The sequence below is a fragment of the Neomonachus schauinslandi genome, chromosome 10, assembly GCF_002201575.2.
Source record: "Neomonachus schauinslandi chromosome 10, ASM220157v2, whole genome shotgun sequence".
In the NCBI taxonomy this organism is placed as follows: domain Eukaryota; kingdom Metazoa; phylum Chordata; class Mammalia; order Carnivora; family Phocidae; genus Neomonachus; species Neomonachus schauinslandi.
The window spans coordinates 88,858,994-88,876,940 of NC_058412.1; the positions used below are offsets into that span (position 1 = coordinate 88,858,994).

A 17,947-nucleotide genomic window follows, 5' to 3' on the forward strand; every position below is an offset into this window, starting at 1 on the left:
CCCTGCCTGGACATGGGAATGTTTGGACTCTTAATTAATTTAAATGTTCTTTACTCATCTTCAAATGGAGCCGTTGATGGGGTTGCCATGGCCACTGGGCTCTGGTGAGTGAAGAGCCCTCGACGTGTTCATCCCATCACTGCACGCCCACACGGAGTGCAGGCAGCTCACGCTCTGGGCACTGGCTGCCTACTGCAGTTACTGCGAGGGACCCAGCACGTGTTCCTTCTGGCATCCAGAGAATCACCCCACTGTCCCATGGCTAGGAATCAGTGATGGCAGGCGGCCGTGGGACACTTGTGGCCTGCTTCTGTGTGTTCCGTGTGCCTCGCAGCACCGCCCCCAGGGATGGCAGGGCAGAGGCTCTCCCATCACCGGGCAGAAAAGAAGACGGAGGTTCCTAGAAGATCAGTGACTCACACCAGCTCAGCATGATTTGTCAAGGCCTCATGCCCTTTGAGGATGCTGATGCTACGGGCAGTTCTATGGCATCAGGTGCTGAGCTGGAGCATACATTATCCCACCCTATATCCCAGAGTGAGAACTAATGTGCAGGTATCGTGGTTGATGTTCAGGTGAGGAGAGAGGCCCAGGAATGGTGAGGAACTTGCCTCAGGTCACAGAGCAAAGTGAGTAGCTGAGCTGGGACCCCACGGCTGCCAGTGCCCCTGCTTGGGAGCAGAGACAGGGCCCAGGGCGTGCTGTTTCCTGTCTGTGGCCCAGTATTAAGAAGTGGCCATAGCAGCGATGCTTAGCCACCCGCATCCCCCACCTCCCACCCCCAGTGTGTCACCAAGGGCCTTGGCACTGGACCGGGAAGGCAGGGAAAGGGGGGAGAGAATTTTACCACAGTCTGTGCTTGGATACATCTGGGTTTCAAGCACATTCCAATCAGTTAAATACCCCAACAGACCTCCCCTGGTTTAGAAGTGAATTCTGTCCAGAAGGCTGCCGCATCTCCTTCCAAAGGTGAGTCTTTCTGGCTTGTGCCAGCACATGGGGATGGCACAGGAGCCAGGCAGATGCGTGGCGGGTCCTGCACCAGCTGTGGATGTGGTGAGGAGCACACGGGGGGAGCAGCGAGCAGCCTGCAGCTGTCAGGAGTGACCCCTGCAGCTGGGCCTGGGCCCCGGTAATGAATGTTGCTCGCCCTGCTGTTCAGCCTCCTAACTAGAGCCTTCTCCTACCGCTTTTTCAGATTTTTTCTTCACTGGGCTATGTAGGGCTGTTAGACCTAATCATATTACACGATTATGGGTTAGACATGGTCAGACATTTATTCTGGGAAGTTAGGTCTTCAGAGCAGGGAACTGTGGCTTGCTGGCCTGCCTCTGTGTTCTGGGCTGACCCTACCGGTTTTAAGGAAAGATTGTGAGCCCTGGGCTGGGCTGAGTGGGCCTGGGGCCTGTTCTCTTGCCTGAGGCATGTGCTTGTCTTGGACTTGACCAGATCATAGGAGCACAGCCCTCTCTTCTCTTCTGAAGCCCCTTGCTTTGTTCACACAGACAGATCTCCCTGATGCCACTCTCCTTGTAAGAAGTTCTGCAGATAATTTGGGTCTGTCCCAGTTAGGGTACGCTGGCTGCTTTAGCAAAAAGACCCACAAATATCCAAAGTCTCAAAGACAGAAGTTTATTGCTTATTCATTGGAAAGTCCACAGTGGTGACTTCCTGGTTGGCAGGTAGCTCACCTCTATTTGAAGGTTCCTCCCAGAGATCTGTCCTCCATGTCCTCCATTCTCTAGGGCCTCATTGTCCAAGCCTGGATTCAGCTGCAGAAGGGGAAGGAGCATGGAGAAGGAACAGCCACTTCTTAAATCCAGGACTAGAGACCGGCTCACCTCCTTCACCCACATCCCTTTGGCAGGAACTCTGGGGTCACCTAGCAGCACCTGCCTGCAAGGAAGGCCACATTTAGTCTGCTGGGCACAGAGGAGGAGGAGGGAAGACACCTGATAGGTAAGCGGGCCCTCAGGAGCCCGTCTCAGAACAGTTGTGAGTGTGGAGGATGGAAGGCAGCTCATGGAGGTCTGATGGGGACCAACCAGCTGCTCTCAGCTCTTTGCCTTGCACCTCCTCCTTTCTTCATGACCCGCTAGGTGGGCACTCAGAACACCTCTCCATCCACAAGGGAACACAAACCTCAGAGAGCTGCCCAAGATCACACAGCTAGAAGTAGCAGAGTGGGATTTGGATGTCCTCTTTCTGCAATATGACAGCCTATAGCCTCAGGGCACCTGTCCACCTAGGGAGACAGGACAGTCCACTTGTTCGGCCTCTATCCCTTCTTTGACCCAAAGTCTGAATCACCAAAGTTAACACAAATACATTTGGTTACTTTCTGGTGCCTAAATAATTCAAGATAGGCAAATGGATCTCCCCCCAGGTGGCCCATCTGGAACAAGTGGAAAGCCCCCGCGAGCAGGATGTTGGAAGTAGGCGACGAGGCTGACTGTTCCAGAGGCTGTACCGATGTATTTCCCTCCCTGAACCCTTCAGAGCCTCTATGGAATGAACGTCCCAGTGAGGCCGTGGGTCTGAGTCTGCGAGGGTGAAGCCCACACAGCACTGCCTCTTCCCAGTTCAGACCCCGGCAGGCAGGGAGCAGCTACCTGCTTATCAGACCCCCCTCCCACCCCTGCGCCCTCGCCACTCCTGCCATTGCACCACACACGGCCCTCACCTTCTTGGGGTCCAGCTCAGAGTCATTGGTGCTCCAGGCCTTCCGTCTTCCCTCCCCCGCCCCCACACTGGTCTCCCACCTCATCCCTGCATTTCCCCCATGTTTCTCCCTTCCTGGCAAGTACCCCAACTTAATCACCCCCATCTACCACCAGTAGTCAATTCTGATTCCCTCTCCTTTCCTCCGTAGTTCCGGCCCTGTAGGTTCTCCCAAGAAGGGCCTCTTGCCCCTCAGCCCTGAGGACTCACCTGCCCCCCTCCCATGGACCCTATCACTTCTCTCGGCTAAGAGTGGGTCAGGACCACCTGTTCGCTGCATGTATGCCCCAGCCCCACCACATGGACCACACCACATGTTCAGCACACACAGGAACCACTGTCTCTGATGTGCAGAATCAAATTAATATGAGTTCCATAGGGCCCTCGTTCCAACTATAGGCCATTTGGGGGACGATAAGGGGTTAATGGTTAAGGCTGAATTTGGAGGACTGCTAGTGGTTACTGATGGACTGTTCCCTGCCTCTGGCTTCTTCCCATCTTCCCAACCCCTGGAGCCCCATTGCGGTTGGTCAACCCGTGTTTGTCTTGGGGACTCTCTGGAATGCTGGAATGCTTCCATTTCCCACAGAACATCCAAGCACATCTCTTAGGGCAACAATCTCCTTTTGCCTAGTCATTCATGCTTGCCTCATTATATACATATTTTATAATTCATATGTAATCATGCCACACACACACTCATACACACAAGACTGACCATTCCTCCTCTTTCCTCACCTATCACAGTGCCTGGGGCATGGCAGGTGCTCAGTGAAGTGTCTGTTGATTGAGTTGATACAAGAGTGAATGAATGAGCGAATGCACTTGCCAAGAAACAATGTATTTTTAACTCGATTTTAATATCCAACTGTAACTCAGCAATCAGGGGTCTATTTAACGCGTTATTCTCTATACATATTGTGCATTTTCCTGTGCTCGGCTTCAGAAGAAAATACGGTTTTGGCCATTGAGTTGGCATCTGAATTAACTCACACTGCAGCCAGCAGAGCGCCACATCTCACTGCGTCAACGATCAGCTCTGCGGCATGGAGTGATCCCGGGGCTGGTTGGGGAACTGCAGCAAGCTAGGCATGCAAGGGATTTTTATGGAAATCAAAGAGTAGAAACAGAGGTAAGAAGGTCAGGCCTTGAGAAGTCTTGTTATTAGGAAATGAAAATTGCTTTAGATATGGCTTGGTTTTCTTGTTTTATCTCATCAACATTCTTGTGAAGGAGTAAGAGGAAGATGCCATTTCTCATCGCTCCCATTCCACCCCATCCTCTTTATGATGAACATTATTCTTGCAGTCGAAATGTCCCGGGCACAGAGAAGACGGCCGTTTGATGACATCCACAAATCAGACGAATGCCCACTGGGACCAGGACTCAAGGACCTCCATCTGGCTCCTTCCCGGTGTCCTCACCGCCCAAGAAAGTCAAACAGGACACTTGCCTCTGGGAACAGAGGTCTTGAAGTTCGCTCATTTTTGCTTTAGTTGCAGTGAGCATCCTTTTCTATTTCTTGAAGATTAAAGGAAGAAGTTTGTGATAGCAACATCACAAAGCAAAGCACCCCCAAGGAGACTTTTCTTTTTAATTTTTAAGCAAAGTATTTTCTAAGTGAAGTTAGAGTCTCCAGTTCCCCTTTTAGGAAACCGAGGTTTCTCATGATGCTGGTGGGTTGGCTTTCATGATGTCCAGCAACACTGGACTTTATTCCCCAACGCTTTGAACCCTTTTCTTTTTAAGTTTGTGGTTGAATTCTCAGAGGCAGAGAAAATCCACACTCTTTTAAAAGTAGCCTGTTTCTGCATTTTCCTTTGTCAGAAGAGAAACTGCCTTGTCCGCTGAGAGGAGCTTCCATTTGACCTCTCTGAGCCTCAATTTCCCCACTTATAAACAAATGCTCTGCCTGCTTACTTCACAAGGGCATTTCTTGAGAGGATTAAATTTAGTCAGATTCAAATATATAAATCACTTTCTCAAATGACCAATGCAAAAGGAAACAAACAAGTGCATAAAATAAGACCTCTGTTCTCAAAAAAAATTGTTAAAAGACAGAGGAAGTTAGAGTCATGTCACCAGCCACGACGCGGGGCTGAGTTGGTAATCACAGTGACAACAGCCGCGGCCCGGTGCCCTCTCCCACCCACAGGCTCTGCCGCACTGTCCCAGCCTCACCTCCTCTGCTCCTCATGGCGGGTCTGTGGGAGACGATGGGCCCCCCACCTTCATGATGACATCGAGGCTCAGAGGTGTTCGAGAACGTGCCACCTAGGACCCCAGCGCGTCCTGCCAACCTGAGGCCTGTGGGTGGAGCAGCTGTTGCCCAGGTTCATAGGAGTGGAGACAGGGAGCCCTTGAGCAGACGGGCGTTGTCTTCTTAACCTCTTTATGCCTCAAACCCAGCAGTGTGCCTGGCGCAAACTAGATTTTGACTTTTTTTTTTAATTAAAAACCACGAACCATATCATATGTCCAAGCAATATGCATGATGTGGAAGCTGAGGAGCACTCACCCATGGAGCCCCAGCCAGCCCGAGAAGAGGCCAGGTGCTGGCAACCTCTGCTGACCACCCCCGATCCCCGCTATGGGAATAACCACTGTCATGAATTGTGTGATTTCCATGCTCCAGCTTTTCATTATAGTTTTAGCACCGAGGCATCCTTCATTATGGTTCAGTTTTTTCCCTTTGAACCAGCTCTAAATGGATCACAATATGTATCTTCTGTGACTTGCATTTTTTTGCTTACTGCCAGGCTGAGATTTGTTCAGTTGATGTTCCTTTGTTTTCAGGGCCCCAGAACCCCTCAGGGCAGGGTTAATGGCTGTGAGTCTGCAATAAAAGCTGTTGAGTAAATGAATGGATAAAGGTCTACACGTGCCCCAGCAAGGAGGAAGGAGAGAGAAGTTCTGAGTCTTTAGGCAGCCTGAAGGCAAGGCTTGGTAGATGTCCGCATTTATCTGGACCTCTGCGGGTGAGCCCATCTGTGACGTGTCCCTGAGTGGCCTGGGAGTGGGGTGGAGAGGACGGTGGGGGACCTGGGCAGGACTGGGCATGCCACACTCAGGGATCAGCATGTCCAAGGGCAGGGACAGGGAAAAGTGCAGAGAGAGGAGCCTCCTAGGGGCCAAAGTTAGGATTTCAGTTCCCTGTTCACACACTGCTCCCCACCCTCACCCCAGAGGAGGCTCCCCGATACATGCTCTGAGGGGAGGCAAGTCAGGCTCTAAGCACCTCCTAATTCCACAATCTCCCTCACCTCAGAACAGGAGGGCTGAGTTACACACCTGAGGATCACTGATGAGTTCTGAGTCACCAAATCGCCAATATTTGTAGGTGGGACCATGGATGTAGCCATTCACAAGGTCTAGAGAGACCCATCCTACATGTTTTCTGTGTTTGCTTCTTGTGCACGCTAATATCCCCAGCTTTTTGCTCACCCAGGACTTTCCTCAGGATATCTGTCCACAGACACAGACTGACAAAAATTCAGGATGGTCCTGGTCAATGCCAGCAAGTGAGGTCCTTTGGAGGACAGCCTCTCGGGCCGTGTGTCCCCAGCCCCTATGGATCTTTTTGTTCTTCCCGTGGGATGGTTTCTGCTTCAGGCCCCATTCCTGCTTGATGTTTCTGAGGTCAGGGTATGTCGTGGAGAGGGTAGGCTGAGGGTCAGGCGGGATGGACTTCCCCTCAGGCTGAGGAGGTGGGACTCCATTCTGCAGGAACTACAGAAGGTTTTTAAGCAGAACTATGATATGCCGCATACATAATCTGTTATCTTGTGTGTGTGCCCCTCTCAGGGAGAGAAGGAGAGGCAGTTTGCTTCTGGGCCCCAGGGAAATATTCACTTTTAAGTCACTTATTGAGCCAAAAAGAATTAACCTCAAACTTGGGGAAAGTTAAGGAGCAAACTGGTGGCTCAGCGAGCTGGCTGCAGGGGTTTATCAACCGAAAAGCCAGAGGAGGTCAAAGCCACTTCCCCTGTGCTCTCATTGTTCGAGCTCAACAAACACTGGGAGAGAACCGTGCAGAACTAGCCCCTGGGGGCTGTGAGAAGCATCGGGGAGGACGTGCGCTGCACAGTAAAGAGAGGTGTTCAGCTGTCGGGCACCCTCATCCCCTGTTGCTGCAAGCACATATGGGGTAGGGCTAAGGTGACAGGTTGAGTCCACACACAGTGGCAGGAAATTAATCTCACTGCATTATAGCCCCATCTCACCCCCCTTCCTCTGTAATTATATGAAATGCCCTCTCCCCAGTGTGTGAATGTAAGGAAGAGAAAGGCCTCTGCACTCGCCCTCACGATACCCCTTGCTCTCTGAGTTTCTCAGCTGGTCAAGGTCACTTTCACACGTCCTGCTTTTGCCAATGAGCAACTCAGGCTGCTGCAGGGCTGCCTCGGGGAGCCTGACACGGAAGTCCCTTCCTAGCGATCTTAGAATAAGTTCATTTTATTTGTAATCACGGGGCTTGGAAAGACCGGAATTCAAACTCTGAGAAACCAGGGCTGAAGGCAGGACCTTAAGGTAACCCCAGAGCATGGGGGGCTGCCAACTCAGCCTCCAGGATCCTGACTAGAGGATGCTGGCCCTGGGGGCTTACTGTCATGAGGAGGAGGATGGAAAGGGCCCCTGAGACAGTCCCCATGATTGATGATCCAGGGACATTTCCTGCGATCTTTTATTACTGAGACCTGCCACCTTCATTCTCCAGCTCCCGCTCTTTCTCACTTTAAGATGAGCCTCTCATTTTGGTTTGGACAGGCTTAGCACATCACACCTGGAGAGGACAGGCTATGCATAAAATCGCAAATTCTATGTAATTGAATTCCACAAACATTTAAGGGAAGCCTTCCCTCCACATCATTTTAGACATTACAGCAGAGCCCCATCATCAAGGTATTTAATTGACTTGCCCTCCATGGATGCAAAGAAATAGAGAGCTCTGGAGGCAGGGCAGAGGGAAGGACTCTCCTCAGGTAGGTCCCTTGATCAATAAGCATTCATCCAGAGGCCACAAATGCAATCAAGCCAAAAAAAAAAAAAAAAATTAATGCATTTAAAGCCAACTCAGACAAAGAATACGAGTGGTTTTAAGGTTTTCCTGCCACAAGGGGGTGAAAGAGGTTCCTGAGGGGATGGCCAGTGTGTGTGAGGTGATGATGATTCCTTCGATATTCAGAAGGAAGAATCCAAGAAGCCACTGGTGGCCTGACAGAAGACTGGCTGTAAGGGACACTCAGAAAACCTGACGCGCTGTCTCTGGGCGAAGGGTCATGGCCACCAGGAAGGGCTGGTACGTTGGAACCTTCCTGCACTTGCTGCACCGTTACCAACAGTGACACACCGTGATAACCCCCTTGATGAACGGGGTCCCTCTGTGCGGTGAGATGTGCTGGGCCATGCTGCGCACGTGGTGCTGGAGGGTTGCTGTTCAGGGCTGTGGACCCCAACTCGTGATATCTGCTAAAGTAACATAGACCTTTCACATTACACTCTTAGTTTATAGGATCTCTACATTTTATATTACAAAATTTCTAGGGTCATTTTAACCACAGGAGGTTTTCACTTTATGCTCTTTTAGAAACTATTTCAAGATGCATCTCCAGGGTATGACCTGAGATCTTGTAACACCCAAATATAACCATTTTGGTCATCTACATCATCAGTGATTATTGCCAGAGCCAGCATGCATCACCACTCTGGAATGACGACCTGAATTCACCCCTCATCCCGGCCATCCTAGCTTTTCTCTGCAAGCCTCCCGTATCCTTTGCTGATGGTTACAGAAAGAGGGGTAGGGACGATGACTCATGTCCATGCCTTTCTTAGGAAGGGAAGGACACCAGCCTGGGGCAGAGGCTGTGAGTGAACCTGAGCTGGCCTCAGGCACGTAAATGTGACATCCCCATCACTGAGGACACATGAGGCTCCAGACCAGGATGGAGCATGCCAGCCAGTCACCAGGCTCCAAGCCACTCACTATCCCAGACTTCTGTGTGTGTGGTGGCACCTGAGCTGGCTTCGGGGCATCTCAGTGTCGCCCCCTTGGATTCACCATCCCTGACGTCCCTGACCACCTCTGCGTGGCCCCATCCAGGCCCATTCTGTCACCTGCCTTTGTTTCTTCATGACTTTCCCAAGCTCTGCAGTTACTTTATCAGCAGTTGGTTTGTACGATCACTGTCTGTCTCCTGCAAAGGCTGGTTCTTTCTCTTACCGATCACCATAACCTGTGAGCTCAGATCAGCACTGAGCACCAAAATAAAAGTGTTTTGGATGAGTGCGTGCATGGCTAGTCATGCACACCGATCATTTGGGAATGAGTTCTAGGGGCTATCGTTAAATGTTCTAGAGTTCACTTCAGGCAGGGGCCCTTGTGTGCTGGGGTCGTGGTCAGAGAAGGCTTTCTGGAGAAGGCGGGCCTTGGCTGGTCCTAAAAATGGGCAGAGTAGTTCATGGGCATTGGATGGGGCAGGAAGATGCTTCAGCTGTCACAGAGGCCAGTGTGCCTGGACCACCATCAGACACCTCCCAGCTGCTGCTTACCTCTGGGGGAGGGGGCTTTGGGACCATTCTGAGTTGACCTTTGACAATCCAGGGCAGTGGTACCCAGAGTGCTGTGTAGGCTGGTGCAAAACCTTGTCTTTCCAAATCTGAAAGCTCTACTTGAAGTTTGGGTCTGGAGGGCCCCTGTTGGTTGCTAAGGGAAAGCCCCAACTTGTGGGGGTGGGGTGGACAGGGTCCAGGGCATAGATGTGGGGCTCCTTATGCCTGAAGTTGCTTGAGGAGGGTGTGGAAAATGCTGTCGGTCTCCTAGGGCTGCTGAGGAGGTGTGGGAAGCAGAGTCCAGGGAGGTCCATGTGCTCACAGCTTCTTTTTTTTGTGGCACATTCCTCAAGATCCATCCTTCAGGCTCTGTGGCTCAGCTGAGGCTGGGGGATCCGGTCTGGTTCATTTTCCATGGAATCAAATTTGCTTTTCTAACTTTTAAGCTGAAAAACATATTTATTTTTCTCTTTGACACACCTCTTAGCAGTGATGAGAGTTTTCCCGGCTGCACCACTCTAATCCAGCTCTGCTCCCAGAACAATGGAGCTGGGTTTTAGTCCAGAAGGCGATCTCTTCTGCATTGATGAGCGAGTGAAAATTGAGGAAGTTTAACTGCACCAGGAACCACAGGATAAAAAACAGTATAAACTGCCATGTCTCTGCAAACCGTGGTTTGGCAAACATTTATGCTGAACATTAGCTACACCTTCTCCTCGGTTCTGCTAACAGTGGCCTTCTGCAAACAAACACAGGCCTACAGTCTTTTGCAGACAGAGAGAAGTTTGCACTGTGCTATGCAGTCTGAGCGGATTCACTAAGTCTGTCAAACCTGCCTCGGTCAGAGTGAGTCTGTGAGGGCCGAACGCTGCCAGCACCTGGGGGGCAGGAGCCCGGGGGAGGAAGGCACCCGTGGCCTTGAGTCCGGAGCTGTCTCCACGGCGCCAAGTCTTGTCCGTCGGAAGAGGGGAGGCTGGGGCGGGTGGGGGCAAAATGAGGGACATGAAGGCACTTCACAGATAGCCTTGTGGCTTGGGGGTGTGATGGTGGGAAGAGGGAGGCACCCGTGGCTCGTCTCTAATGGCTCATGAATTCTGGGCCTATCTTTTTACTGCTTTGGACTTCAGCTTCGTACAATCTGTGTTCTGGTTTCCCAGGACTCACCAGCAGGGACTGTTGTCGGCTGGGTTCTCCAGGAAGCAACTGGGCATGGGGGGTAAAGACGTTTCCTGAGGAGTGAGTGTCTGTGTGTGAGTAACGGAGGAGGCTGGACCGGGCAGCCAGGGGGCACCTGTGGCCAAGGCAAGTGCTCCCCGGGGCCACGGGTGCTGGGTGGAAATGGCCAGGCTCCGTGCCTCCACCTGGCTCAGCCCTCGGCCAGGGCTGTCCTGGGAATTGTGTGGCCACAGCTCCAACACCACAGGCTGCCAGCCGCCACGCTCCTCACAGAGGGCAGCCAGGATCTCGGTGTCTGTCGGACACAGGGCCATGTAAGAGCAGCTGAAGAGGTCTTGGCTCCTACCCTCAGAAGCCAAACTGAAAGTTTGACCTGCCAAGTATTTCTGGGCATTTCTCAGGGCCACCCCCTCCAGTACCTGCAGGTGGCCGTCCTTTCTAGTTCCCCTCTCTGCCCCACCTGGGGGTGGCCCTCTGTCCAGGCTTCTTTCATCTGTGTCCTGGTGGGCCCCACCGTTCCCACCTGACCCAAGGGATGCCAGTTGCCAAGGGGCTCCACAATGAGGCGAGAAGAGCTACAGGCTGGGCTCTCTGAGTTTGACTGGGAACCCCTGTCTGACAGGCTCAGCTGTGGCTGGACTGAAGGCAGGCCGAGCGAGACCCGTGTGGCCCCTAGCCTGAGGGGCTTCATCGCTGTGTCACCAGTCAAGCCTGGCTCCTTCTTTGTCTCAGATGCTGGGGCACCCTCTGCCTGCAGGATTCCGGGAGCCTGGCTCAGCGACACAGCCTCGTCAGGATCCCACACGGGTATAAGCTAGTTTCCTGTTGTGGGGACAGTGGGGCCTGGGATCCTGAACATGTGGGCAGCTTGAGCCTTTGGGCCACCACACAAGGTTTGGGTGAGACCTACAGGCACAGATGGACAGAAGGGCAGACGTGGGTGGGGCTGAGGTAGGGGTGGAGGGGAGGAGCGGTAAGGAGTTTGGGATGACTATGGGTGGTGTCTGTGCATGAGGGGCGGCAATCACAGGATGGAGGATGCACAGGCTTGGGTGCTGTAGGGCTCAACTCTGTCCCCACCAAGTCCTGTGCTGACGCCTGGCTCCCAGTACCCCAGAGTGTGACCAAATGTAAAGATAAGGTCTTTAGAGAGGTAAATAAGGTAAAATGAGGTCTTAACGGTGGGCCCTAATCCAATTTGACTGCCGTCCTTATAAAAAGGGGAGATTACCCTTTCGGCTGGAACCGCCATCTTCCAGTAATTCGCCAAAATGACCAACACAAAGGGAAAGAGGAGAGGTACTCGCTATATGTTCTCTAGACCTTTCAGAAAACATGGAGTTGTTCCTTTGGCCACATACATGCGAATCTATAAAAAAGGTGATATTGTGGACATCAAGGGAATGGGCACTGTTCAAAAAGGAATGCCCCACAAATGTTACCATGGCAAAACTGGAAGAGTCTACAATGTTACTCAGCATGCTGTTGGCATTGTTGTAAACAAACAAGTTAAGGGCAAGATTCTTGCCAAGAGAATTAATGTACACATTGAGCATATTAAACACTCAAAGAGCCGAGACAGCTTCCTGAAGCGTGTGAAGGAAAATGACCAGAAAAAGAAGGAAGCCAAAGAGAAAGGTACTTGGGTTCAACTGAAGCGCCAGCCTGCCCCACCCAGAGAAGCACACTTTGTGAGAACTAATGGAAAGGAGCCCGAACTGCTGGAACCCATTCCCTATGAATTCATGGCGTGATAAATGTAAAGAAAATAAAAGACCTCAAGACTGTAAAAAAAAAAAAAAGGGGAGATTAGGACACAGACACATACAGGAGGAGGAGCACGTGGAGACACAGGGAGAAGGCAGCCATCTGCAAGGCAGGGAGAGAGGGCCCAGGAGAAACAGCCCTGCTGGCTCCTTGATCTTGGACTCTGACCTCTAGATCTGTGAGGAATAAGTGTCTGTTGTTTCTGTCAGCCTCTCTGCGCTGCTTTGTCCCTGTGGCCGGGGCACACCGGGACAGGCGGGACTCTTCCAGGGGACATGCTCACTCTCCCAGACATGGGGTTGCAGCCTGCTGTGCACGTTCTTCCAGCACATCCGTGCCTTCTGTGCATCCTCACCTCCACTCCCGGCCTGGGCAGGGCCCCTGGGAGGCGCCCAGGCTTCTCTGACTGATGCACAAGCGGAGGTGCCTCTGGGGAGAAGACAGGGCCGCCTGTCTGAACTCTGGCTCTGGCCTGCCATGGACCCGCTCTGTCATACAGGCAAGGTCCTGGTTCTCAGACCCTCAGTTTCCCCATCTGTAAAGTGGGAATGAAGAAACTGGGACTACCTTGAAGGGTTGGGGTGGGATTTCCAAGGGATGGGGCGCATGATGGCGTTTACTCCCCACTGACCATGTGCTGGCCCTAAGGACACAGCTTTCCTCCTTCCCTAGGGCCACCACCATCTTCCAGAGATGTGGGGACATGGGTTTGATTTTCCCAGGCTCAAAATAAAATAGGATCGATTCTATCCAAGGAAGGGAAGGGGACCAGAAATCTCACTCCAGGGCAGTGGAGAGAGCATACCAGACCTTCTTGGTCCTGGGACTTCACATCTGACACTTGATACTGTGGGAAAACTAGAAAGGCCACCCTCTGTTTCTCCTGAGCACCAGTGGCAAACAAATCGGATTCAACCAAAAGGCATGTGTTGGGGCATTAAGACTGTGAACCTTGGATTCAGGTAGAACTGTAGCATGATTCAGATTTTTGTTATTTGTGTGACCTGGGACAAATTCTTTCCCTCTCTAAGCCTTGGTCTTCCTGCCAGGATACAGGGCTCACACTAGTGTGCAGCACCTAGCTCCTGGCATGGACAGAAATTACATCCCTAGAGCCTGGTGACTGACAGATGCCTTGCTCTCTGTAATTCCCTGTTATCCTCAGTGTCACTGTTCCCTTATCCTTGGACTGAGGTGTTACTCTTGACTAAAGGGGGATGACCCAATCAATTCTTCAGCCACCAGATTATTATTTTGTAGGTCGGTGGCCTTATTCTGTGGGAAACGAGGCTTCAGCCTTTGGCTATGCCCAACATGAACAGACGTGCGGTGATGACCATCTGTGGCTGCTCACTGGCCATGTGTGGTAGGTGAGACCATCACCCATGTTCAGGTAGACTTGGAGAATGTCTCCATCTTGTGCACGAGGCTGGGCAGGAGCACTCCCATGAGTGTCAGTGACGGTGTGCCCTGGGCCACGTGCTGCATTTGTGAACGATGTCAATGCAAGTGTAAGAACTGAATGAGCTACCAGGAGTGCAGGATGAAAAGTTGGGTCTTTGCTGAGTTTGCTGCCCCAGGCCTGAGGAGTGCCCCCACTGCAATGAGCTTTTGGGCTCAGGTGTCCTACGGCCTGGACATCGCCCAACCCCATCCTGTAGCCCATCTTCTGGGGTGCTGGTACCCACAGTCTTGGCTTCTACTCCTGTTCTCCCTCCTGGGAGGCTGTGCACTTCCCTAGATGTGATCCCTTTCTGTCTTTGTCACCCAAGGGCCCATCACAGCCTTTGTACCCAGCTGTCCCAAGGCACTGAACCTCTGGTTCAAAGCCTTGTCTAGGGCTCCGAATGGATGAATCCTGTGGGTAACCAAATGAAAATCCACAGTTCCCCATGACCCCTCTGAACTTCATCCAACCTCCGTTTTCAAACTTGGTCCTCCCCTTCTTCATTGAGAAGACACAGCACCTTTTCTATGACCAGCTTTAACCACGTGCGAGCTGAGGGGTGGAGGCACATGGCTCCCTGGCAGCACCTGGACCCTTGTCATGGAAATGACAGTAAGAGCTGGCCTGGCAGGATGGCCTCCCTGGCCCTCACCTTGACAGGGCAGTGGGGGAAGGGAGCTTGGCCGCCAAAGAGGAGACCTGAGTCCTCTTTACAATGATCTGACCACGCCGAATTAAGTCCCCTCTATGTGGCACCTACAGCCTCTTCTGACCCGGGGGATTTCTATGGCACCCAGCGGACAGGAGATCTCCCTTTGCAAAGCCCTAAGTCCTGTGAAGTGGGAGGTGTGTTATCACTGTTCTGTGACTGTTTGACTAGGACCACCCCGGGCTGATGGAGGCAGGCGATGGGTGGCCAGGCAGCGGCAGCCGGGCTGGCCTCAGGAGCCTCCTTCCAGGAAACGGGGGCGCCTGCCTTCCCCGTGTACAAATCCTAGCGTGACTCTGGGGAGGGGTTGCTAGTGAAGTGTGGCTGTTCTATGAGTGATTCCAAGCTCACTTCGCGGGTTGGTGCTCCACCTGGGGGGTGGCTAAATCAGACTCGGTTTTTCAAATGTTTATGCTGCAGGTGACCGGGGTGAATAATCGAGTGCAGGGTTCTTGGCCCTGCTGATGTTTGGGGCTGGCTGACTCTGTCGTGGGGACCGTCCCATGCCTTGTAAGATGTTTGCAGCACTCCTGGCCTCTACTCGCTAGATGGGCAACTGTGACAGCCAGAAATGTCTTCAGACATTGAAAAATGTCCCCACAGGGTAGGGAGATGGGAACTATCCTTGTTTTGTTCATTCATTTGTGGCCAGACCTTGACTATCTCTGTGCCTGGGGTAAGGGGTCCAGGGCTCTGGCTTCACTCTCTCCAGCCTGCATGCCTTTGGCTTCCTCCACTGTTGTCCCTACTTCCCCATGAATTAGCCTCTGACAGCCCTGGGGCTCAGGTCGGGATAAGTTCCCTCTCTGGTCTGAAAAGCCAGACTGGCTCCCACTCATACTCTGCCTGACGTTGGAGGAAGCCTGACTTCCCCAGCTTCCCGCCTGTCACCCATCCTCCTCTGGGGTATCAGATCCCCCAGCCACGTGCCTTCTTGCCCAGGCTTCCAGGAGACTCGGGTGGAGCCTTGTAGTCTCCTGGTTGTGCTGGGGAAGGTGTTGGTGCCAGTGCTGCTTGGCTGAGCCCAAGGCCAGGTTCTGTTCCTTCCTTGCCTGTGACGATGGGGACGGCAGCCTCCTGAGCTCTGGTTCTGCATCATGTCACGCCTGGCACAGGGCTGCTGTGAATATGAAGCTGGATCCATTTGCAATGCCCTCTTTGAATTTAAGGTCCATATTATTTAAAAAAAAAAACAAAAAAACTATTTGGTGCCTGGGTGGCTCAGTTGGTTGGATGGCTGCCTTTGGCTTGGGTCATGATCCTGGGGTCCCGAGATCGAGTCCTGCATCGGGCTCCCTGCTCAGCAGGGAGTCTGCTTCTCCCTCTGACCCTCCCCCCTCTCGTGCTCTCTCCCTCTCTCATTCCCTCTCTCTCGGATAAATAAATAAAATCTTTAAAAAAATAAAAATAAAAATAAAAGAACTATTATCTGAGAATGCACAAGATGTCAGATGGAGATTGGTTTGGGTTGCTCGAATAGCGGGATCTCTTTGGGGATGACAATGAGGGGGGCGTCAACTGGGGACCTCCACACTGCATTCCATCTAGGACAGAAATGAAGGGTGAGGGATCCTGGAGAGGCCTAATGTCTGCTTCTAAATCAGGTAACGTCACTGGACAGTGACCATCTCTTGCTTCCAGTTGTTCTTGAGGGATAAAGGAAAGTCCTGCCTCAAGGTGCCCCAGTGGGAGACTGTACAGCTCTTCACCAGCTCTCATCTACTCCAGCCCCTCTTCCATGTACCAGGGATATGTCATGTACCAAGTCAAATAGAAAAAAATGCATATTTAAGAAAAAGTGCTGGGACCATATCCAGGGAATGAAGACATGAGCTGACTGCGAAGAATGCTAACTGTTCCCCATCTTGTCCCAGCTATACATCTTGATTAGCTTAATAAAATAGTTTGAATGTAAATATGGGTTCTCTGGCGTAGACAGACAACAGACCCAAATCACTGTCTGTTTTTCAGCTGAGTCATGAGCTAGGTCAGGTGACATGAGGTGTCATAGCCTGTCTCACTGGCCTGGGTAAGCACAGCCGTGTGCTCACCGTGTGCTAGAGGAAAGGGCATCTGAGTGACAGAGGGGAGTGATGGTAGCACTCAGCTCAAGGTGCAGTCATCTCGCTGCCCGGAGCCTGGATCTGCCTTGGAGGCCGCTGCACTGTGGGGCCTGCTGAAGCAGCAGTGAGGACCATGGCACGTAGGCCAGAGCAGTCTCAGAGCTGTTGCTGAACTCAGTGGAGGCAGAAAAGCCGAGACAGCCTGTCCCACCGTGCCTTGCGCCTCTCAGCACTGTCTGGGTTTGGAAGCCCTGGGAATGTCTCCAGCCTGGTGCTTCTTGGAGGCACCCACATTCTGCTCTATCAGCCCTGTGATGCTTCCTGAGCCAGCCACACTGTCTTTTCCACCTGGTGGATTTGGGCACATCTCTTGAGCCTCCAAGGGCCTGCCCCTGCCCTCAGATGCACTCTCCACGACAGAGACCCGTGTGGCCCTCCACTTCCCGTGGTCACCATGCCCTGCTGTGTCGGCTGCTGTGCTCTCTCTTCTCATTTCCCTGGGGCCTGTTCAGAGGCTGCAGTGGGCCATGGCCCATCGGTCATCCCTGCAGCACAGGGCGGCCCCGGCCCACGGGAGCTTGCTGTGCCCTAAGTGCAGGGCCGGCAGTTCCCGCCCCTTCCCTCCTCACCCATGCGGAGCTCTGATGCCTTGCTATGGGGCTCAGCCAGACGACAGATTCATTACTTGTTTTACATGCTTGTCTGGCAGGGAGCCAGCAGTCTGCAGGCCCTGAGCATCTGCGGCTTTGGCGTCTGCCGTTGCTTTGCTAGGTTGAGCAGAATCTTTAGATGAGTACCCCACGAGAGGGAGGCCACCACCTCTTGGGCAGCACAGCTCCTCCTGAAGACCAGGGAAGGGCTTTCAAGACGTCACCGGGTGGGGACATTGCAGCCATAGCCTCTTTCCACTTAGGGCTCTACCTGAGGCTCCCAACTTCGAAGGCAGAACACAGGGGTGAACGCGGCCTCTAGATAAGAGAGGATACAGCTGCATTTTTTTAAAAGGCAGCCCCAGCTCAGGGTCTGAATTTTAATGGTTTGTTGGCAAATTGGGTCACCAGATGTCAACACCCATGACAACAAATACAGGTGAACTTCGAGGTGCGTGAAACCCTTCTCATAAGGGCTGTTGCTCAAGCCAGTCTACAAGGGGCCTCTAGGAGACCCTGTAAAACCTCAAAGGCAAGGCCCTGACCCTCAGGCCAGGGGCTCTGAGAGGCAGCGCTGACCGTGGCTCAGTGGCGGTAACATTTGGCATCATTTTCTGCAACAATAGCAGCTGTTGGCAAATGGACAGGCTGATGCATTTTAAACCCAGAGGCTGCTCTGAATGAGATTTCCTCTAACATCTCGAGAGGGGCACGGTGACTGGCTGGCTGTGAGGAATGCCCTGTCCCAGCTTTTGGAGAGGCTGGTCCTGTTTCCTAGCCATAGCTGTGTGGCCTGACTGTGACGTCTTGGACAGCCGCGGTGGGCACAGTGACGGACGGATGCAGCCCCTCCCACCGCGTC

At 52.6% G+C, this 17,947-nt stretch overlaps 1 protein-coding gene across 1 annotated transcript; it reads left to right on the top strand.

Annotated features, from left to right (window-relative positions):
- Nucleotides 1-11,686: 11,686 nt before the first annotated feature.
- LOC110589977 (60S ribosomal protein L21-like) lies at nt 11,687-12,245 on the top strand. The gene has a single exon (XM_044918897.1). It carries the CDS (start codon nt 11,721-11,723, stop codon nt 12,201-12,203), a length of 483 nt encoding a protein of 160 aa, XP_044774832.1. The 5' UTR covers nt 11,687-11,720; the 3' UTR covers nt 12,204-12,245.
- Nucleotides 12,246-17,947: the final 5,702 nt, after the last annotated feature.